Source organism: Platalea leucorodia, assembly GCF_965183815.1.
Source record: "Platalea leucorodia genome assembly, chromosome: 26".
In the NCBI taxonomy this organism is placed as follows: Eukaryota; Metazoa; Chordata; class Aves; order Pelecaniformes; family Threskiornithidae; genus Platalea; species Platalea leucorodia.
In genome coordinates, this window is record NC_138848.1 from 1,827,653 (window position 1) to 1,834,996 (window position 7,344).

General features: G+C 63.0%; 1 protein-coding gene across 1 annotated transcript; it reads right to left on the minus strand.

Annotated features, from left to right (window-relative positions):
* Positions 1-1,657: 1,657 nt before the first annotated feature.
* On the minus strand, positions 1,658-6,865 carry LOC309600889 (adenylate cyclase type 10-like; the record flags this gene model as incomplete). Its single annotated transcript, XM_082333516.1, has 9 exons — positions 6,645-6,865; positions 5,509-5,547; positions 4,735-4,878; positions 3,775-3,980; positions 3,244-3,337; positions 2,839-2,927; positions 2,075-2,266; positions 1,839-1,960; positions 1,658-1,664 (listed from the first exon to the last, which is right to left on the minus strand). The coding sequence occupies exons 1-9, from the start codon at positions 6,661-6,663 to the stop codon at positions 1,658-1,660; spliced, it is 912 nt and encodes a 303-aa protein (XP_082189642.1). The 5' UTR covers positions 6,664-6,865.
* Positions 6,866-7,344: the final 479 nt, after the last annotated feature.

Consider the following 7,344-nt stretch of genomic DNA (forward strand, 5'->3'; position numbering starts at 1 on the left):
CCACGTGGGCACCCATGGGTGTGTTCCCAGCCCCTGCGGGTGTGTCCCTGCCCCCGTGGGTGCCCGTGGGTGGGTCCCTAGCCCAAGTGGGTGGTTCCCAGGCCCCGTGGCCACCCCTGGGTGGGTTCCCTAGCCCTATGGCTGGGTCCCCACCCCCCGTGGGTGCCCGTGCTTGTGTTCCCATTCCCCGTGGGTGGTTCGCTGCCCTCATGGGTGCTCATGGGTGCGTCACTGGCCCCCGGCAGTGGGTCCCATACCCCGTGGGCACCCATGGGTGGGTCCCCGTCACCCGTGGGTGAGTCCATGCCCGCCGTGGGTGCCCGTCGGTATGTCCCTGCCCCCCGGGAGTGGGTCCCCGTCCCCCTTAAGCGCCCATGGCCGAGTTCCCAGCCCGCGCGGGTGGGTCCCCACTCCCCGTGGGTGCCTGTATTTGGGTTCCCATCCCCCGTGGGTGGGTCCCTGCCCTCATGGGTGCTCATGGGTGCGTCACTGGCCCCCGGCAGTGGGTCCCAGCCGCCGTGGGCACCCATGGGTGGGTCCCCGTCTCCCGTGGCTGGATCCCGGCCCCCATGGTTGGGTCCCTGCCCCCCGGGAGTGGGTCCCAGCCCCCGTGGGCACCCATGGGTGGGTTCCCAGCCCCTGTGGTTGGGTCCCTGCCCCCCGTGGGCACCCATGGGTGGGTTCCCATCCCCTGTGGTTGGGTCCCTGCCCCCCGTGGGTGGGTTCCATCCCCTGTGGGCTCCCATGGGTGGGTTCCCATCCCCTGTGGCTGGGTCCCCGCCCCCCGTGGGTGCCCGTGCTTGGGTTCCCATCCCCCGTGGATGGTTCCCTGCCCTCATGGGTGCCCATGGGTGTGTCCCTGCCCCCCGGGAGTGGGTCCCAGCTCCCGTGGGCATCCATGGGTGGGTCCCCGTCTCCCGTGGGTGGGTCCCCGTATCTCGCGGGTGGGTCCCCGCCCCCATTGTCAGGTCACTGCCCCACATGGGTGGGTCTCAGCCCACGTGGGCACCCATGGGTGTGTTCCCAGCCCCTGCGGGTGTGTCCCTGCCCCCGTGGGTGCCCGTGGGTGGGTCCCTAGCCCAAGTGGGTGGTTCCCAGGCCCCGTGGCCACCCCTGGGTGGGTTCCCTAGCCCTATGGCTGGGTCCCCACCCCACGTGGGTGCCCGTGCTTGTGTTCCCATTCCCCGTGGGTGGTTCGCTGCCCTCATGGGTGCTCATGGGTGCGTCACTGGCCCCCGGCAGTGGGTCCCATACCCCGTGGGCACCCATGGGTGGGTCCCCTTCTCCCGTGGGTTGGTTTCCTTCTCCAGTTGTGGCCCATAGGTGGGTCTCCCGTTCTCCGTGGGTTGGTGTCTTCCCCCATCCGTCCTACCCCTTATGGGTTGGTCCCTGTCATGCCCACCCAGCTTCATCCCTTCCCGCACCTCCCTTCGGCGCTAGCCTGGGCCGCCTGCTGTCCTGCCCTGCCGGCACGGGTCTTGGGGCCATGGAGAGCTCGGGGGCGCAACATACCCATGTTGCAAGGGACAAGGGACGGGTAGAGCGCACGCAGGAAGTTTTGGACACTGCCCCCGAGGCCACTGCCCCCCGCGGCCACGCTGCAGCAGGCCGCAGCCCTCTCGTGAGCAAAGAGGGAGGGAAGGTGGCGCCCACGATGTCACCACCTGCGGCGACAGAAACGACCTCAGGCGGCTGGGCCCTGCCACCTCTCAGGGCACTGCCTCCTGCCTGCCAGGGACAAGGCAGGGCAAGCTAGAAGGCACATCTCTTTCTGGTAAAGGCCCCTTGCACTGTCCCAGGCAGCGTGCACGCCCCCGCCCCGCCACACGCTGACTCACTGTATCTCCACGCGCATCGTGGAGCACAAGGCGAAGATCTGAAGAGCGCTCTGCAAGGCGTGAAGGCTCTCACAGGGCAGCTTTACTCCAGGGAGTCCAAACAGACAGAGGAACGTGCAGCCCTGCCAAGGACAGATGCAGCACGCCTTGCTACAATGCCCAAGAGGGAGTCGCTCCCTCTTGCTCGCTGCCCACCCTCTCGGGGCGCGGGGAGGCGATCGCTCCCCCACGCTCACTTTATCAAACAGGAGGACTTTGTTCACTTCAGCCTTGTGAGGACTGAGGATTTCTAGCGTCATCCTGCTGACGTTGTGGAGGATGGTGCACAGATCCACTGCGTTGATATCTGCAGCCAGCTGCAGGTGGACGAAGAGGCTGGTGACTGGCCGTAGCTCAGAGAAGAGGTCCGGCGGCACTCTGTCATCAAGCTGTAAGACAAGAGCACGACAGCTTCGCCATCCTGCTCTCCCGAGGGCTTGCTGCCCACACCAGATACCGAGGGAGAGCAGGCGTACTGGCAAGAGCAGGTACTACCGGAGGAAGGGATAATCCTCCTCCCGGTGCAAATGGCGGGCAGGCTGCCCAGCCTGCGGCAGGCAGATACCGAACCATAACACAAATGACAAAGGAGAGAAAGGCGCTCCGGTGACACCCCATCTTGGGACAGGCATGGACATGAGGGAAGACCCTCAGGGATGCTCTAGGCGCTTCAGGAGAATCTCCCTTTTAGCCCACCGCCACGTCCGCAGCACATCCAGAACCACACCCACGGAAAAGACGGAGCGACGCAAGACCGCCGCCCGCCACCCGTCTCTCTCCGAGGACAACGCGCGCAACGGTGCGGCACCGGTGCCCCTCGGCTCCGATTCCCTGCCGTGTCGTCTCAGGGTGCGTTTTCTTTTGTTGGTCTGTTCTCGTGAGAACTCCATCTCTGCCACGCACCCCTTCTTCTGCCCTCCAAAAATGCAGCAGCCCCCCCGCAGCGGTGGCCTGGCCGTACCTTCCTGAGAGCAGCTTCTGGGATGTACTTCATAATCACCTCCTCCGCATCAGGATCAGTGGGCAAGAGAAGAGCAGGACTCGGGGCACCTGAGGAGAGAAAACGCAGGTGATCGCTGGGAGGATGGGACTACGAGGTGTTGGAAAGCAGGGGCCGGCACTGGAAATGGGGCAGAAAGAGTCTTGTGCGTTTGCTCGTGTTGCCACCTCCAGACGCTCCGGGCGGAGCTGTCCCCTGGAAGGAGGCGGCGGCAGCAGCGATGCCCCAGCTCACGCACAGGAGGACCAAAAGCACGAGTGCTGCCCGAAAGGGGGAAGAGGGTGGCGGTGCTTCCTCTCTGGCCCCCGAAGCGGCCAGGCCCCCCCTTCCTCGGCAATCGCAGAACAAGGGGAAGGTTGCACTCACTTTCCTCTTCCGAGGGGCGACTCATTTGGCGGTGTACAAGCTTGCGTAAAGCGTCTTGGCATTCTGACTGAGACATCTGATCCATGCCTGTAACCTGAAGACACACAGAATGAAAGCACTGCCACTGGCCTCCCCGGCAGTCCCAGGGGACAGAGCCTGCCCTCCACCGTCACTGCCCAGGAAAGGGGAGAACAAGCCCACCCGGCGCGATGGGACTGCAGCGCTTCCTCAGAAGCACCGGAGCTGGGCAGGCATCCTCCAAGCATCCCCAGCTGTCAACAACAGCTCCGTGACCCACAGAGGACACTGCTGGTGGGCCCAAAACCCGTCCAGTGCCTCCCGACCCCTCACACCAAGCAAGCCCGGCCCACAGTTACCCCCGAGAGGGAAGGACAAGAGCTTCAGCCGCCTGCCCACTTTCACAGCTACAGCTGTGAGCCACATTCAGCTCCTCAGCCTTCTGACACCTCCCTCCTTGGTGGCCAGGTCCGGCTCCTCAGAACGGCTCTAGAGGCCGTCCCATCCACCTACCTTCACAGCTCTTTTGCCTTCAAGACGCTGGGTCCTGAGCCGGCGCTGCACACAGAGCTCCCAGGCGGTGGCTGAGAGGACAACTTCACCTGCATTCGCAAGCTCCTCGGCCTCACGAACTTCAGCCAGGGCCTGGCCATAGATACAGAAGTACTGCCGCCTCCCGTCTCCGGCAATCAGGAGGCTCATGGGCCCTGCGGAGATGCCTGGTGAGAGAGAGAGAGGGAGAAGCACAACTGACACAGGGAACGTTTGGAGCTCTACAGTCCCCAGCATCTCAGCTGTTCAGAAGCTCATCTGAAGCCCAAGCGGGGAGACGGGCGTTGTGGAGGGGGAGGGCTTCCTACTCGGGGGGTACCGACACAGGTCCCTGAAACGGGGGTCTAGAAACGGACAAAGTCGACGTTGACAACGTGTCGCTGAGACGCGAGAGTGCCAGGCGTCTCACCCAGCTGCCCGTCCCAGACGCCCAGCAAACCAGCGGGCTTGAGCACCGCCTGCTCTGTTTACATGCAGGCAGGTCGGAGCTGTCTGCTGGAGACAACACAGCGGCCTGCAAAAGCCCTTCTCACAGCTGTAAGCAAAGCGGGGCCCTTTTGCTCTTTGTCAAAGGCAGGGGAGAATCCAGCAGGGGAAAGGATGCAAAGCTGCCCCAGCTGGAAAAAGGAAAGGCTAACTGCCTCCCCCAGACATCTGCGCTGAAGCAGCCATTCAAAGACCCCAATACTTGATCTGAGCCCCGCTCTGCCTTTAAGCTTCCTCTGCACCTGCAAAGGCACGCAAACCCAGCAGTCCTGGTCTCCCATCCCTGCTCCGACTACAGCTGGCCCCTTGAACGCTGGCAGGAGATGCTTTCCTTTGGCGCTAGCCCCAGCAGGGATCCCCGCGTTCCCTGCCGGTGCGAAGCACCCTGTGGCACGGCAGAGTGCCACGCATCTGCGCCTGGCACAGCACCCGTACCTATCTTCAGCTGGATCTTCAGACCCACGGGCGTGTCGCGACTCCCGTACTTCTTCTGGATCTGCTGGCTACATTGCAGCACCAGGCTGATGGTCTTAGCCAGCTCCTGGAGCGACGTTCTCCACAGCACCAGCACAGCATCCCCTGGGGAAAGCGAGGGGAAGGCAAAGGCTCTGCCGAGACCTGACTCTCCCCGACCTACGCTCAGTGGCAGGGACGGCAGAAACCGCACAACGTGCGGAGGAAGATGGGCTCGTGGGAGGGCAGCGTCCTGGAGGACCACGCCCTGGGCGCCGGGCCACCTCTCCTCTCCCGGGCCAGCCACAGCAGCAGCCAGCCGGCGGCGGTGCCAGCCCCTGCCCCGAGCGCTCCTCTGCAGCTGCGGCACGCCAGGGACTCCTCCTCCCCTCGCGGCCTGGCAGCCCCAGCTCTGCATCACCAGGGCCTCCCTGCCCCTCGCTGCCACCCCAACACGCGCCTTGGGCTGCGCTTTCTAGGGGGTCTCCTCCTCTCAGTGCTTCCTTGCCCCCAGGGCCCTGCAGGCGGGGGCAGAGGGAGGGGAGCCACAGCCCTTGCAAAGCCAAACCGCAGGCAGGCCCGGGGCAAAGGGAAGCCTGGGGAAAGGGCGCTGCAGCGGGGGGGGTGTGCGTGGCCAGAAAGCTGGCTCAAGGTGCTGCACAGAGCCTCTTGAGAAGGAGAGCAGAGCAAACGGCCACCACATCAGTTAAATGCTGCAGATCAGTACGCGTGGGCATCATCGTCCCGAGTACGTACCGGCAAACTTCAAGATGTCTCCTCCAAAACTCAGCATCTCTGTGGACAGAGGGAGGAAAAGGAAGAGTCGTGCGGCCACCTTCTTCCAGAAGCCACAGAGCAAGCCCCTCTGCCTGGAGAGGAGCACCTGGGCGAGGGTGCACCGTGGGGCACAGCTCAGGAAAGCACCACTCCGGCCCGTCTCCCAGGCTCACAGTGGCCCCAGCCCTGGCACCCACACAGCAGGCAGGGAGGCAGGGCCTCGAGATGCCACCAAGTCTCGGAAAGGTGGAGGCTGGAAGGGACCTCTGGGGTCTGTCTGGTCCAACCACGCTGCTCAAGCAGGGCTGCGCGGTGCCAGCTGCCCAGGACGGTGGCTAGATGGCTTTTGAATAGCTCTGAGGAGGGCGACTCCACAATCTCCCTGGGCAACCTGGGCCAGTGCTCAGTCACCCCCACAGTCAAAAAGTGCTTTCTGACGTACGGAGGGACCCTCCTGTGTTGCAGAGCGTGCCCACGGTGTGGCCTCTGCTGCTGACACTGCGCACCACTGGAAAGAGCCTGGCTCTGTCCTCCTTGCACCCTTCCTTCAGCTTTTAGACACATTCCTAAGATCCCCCTGAGCCTTCTCTCCTCTAGGCTAAGCGGTCCCAGCTCTCTGAGCCTTTCCTCGTAGCAGAGATGCTCCAGACCCTTCCTCACCTTTGAGGACTCCCTTGCTTTGCTCTACAAGTGCTGCTGAAGGGGTGGCCACGATGTGCTCACGGTCAGCTCGGAAGGGTCACGATGTCCCCTGTGCTGAGGGGCTCGTGAGGGTCACACACAAACACACACACACATCAGCGCCAGCATCCTCGGGTCGCTTGCGCACTGGCACTTGCCGGATGCCCTCAGCCTGCTGGGGGCCCTAATGCATCACGGAGCCGGGTGTTCACGCCAGAGGCACAGAGGTGGCTGCTGAGAAAGCGGGGAGCAGAAAGGACCTGCGCTGGTCCTGACTCGCCAGGAGACCCTGGCTGCTCTGGCTGTTCCTCTGGGCCACAGAAAGCCCCAGCCCTTCCTCGGAGGCAGGACCAGGCTGCCCAGCATGTCGGCCTCCACCCTCCACGAGCAGCCTCACGGCCCAATGCCAGAGAGTCCGACAGCACGGCCCTTACCCTTCAAAATGTCACACATGTAGTAATTGAGGGTTTGCGCCAGCTCATCAGTGCCTCTCTCTGTGCTGCTCCGCTGGAGGAATTTCTCTGTCAAAGCAGTGAAACCTGTAAAAGGGACACCCAGCAATCACGAAGTGCCCGTGTGGGCCTAAGGACCTGGCAGCCAGTTCCACGCTGTTCTCCAGGATGAACAACTCCAGCTCTTTCAGCCTTTCCTCATAGCAGAGGTCTTCCAGCCCTCTCATCACTTTTGTGGCCTCCTCTGGACCCTCTCCAGCACCTCCAGGTCCTTCCTGTGCTGAAGAAAAGAGCTACCATCCAGAGCTACCTTTCCGTGCCACCGCACAGTTCCACTACTGATGGTGTGCAGGCTCATCCATAAGGAAAATAATACAACCCACCAGCCTAGGAGTCAGACAGGTATGGAGGGAGGGCAAAAGGAAGGAGGAGGCAAGTACGTCAAGGGTGCAGAGAGGATGACGCGTGCTTGTCCAACTTAAAGCCAGCACCTACAGGGAGACCGCTGCCATGGCCTCCATAGAAGGACACAGTCCATTCCACTTCCCACCCACCACCAAGCTCTCTTGTGGTCGCACGATACACTTTTAAGTCCCTTTTAAGTTCTGTGTCTAATAGAAAACACCTGGCTAAGCCTGGGTGCCACCAGAAACACCCCAGCCTTCACTCTAGATTGTCAGCA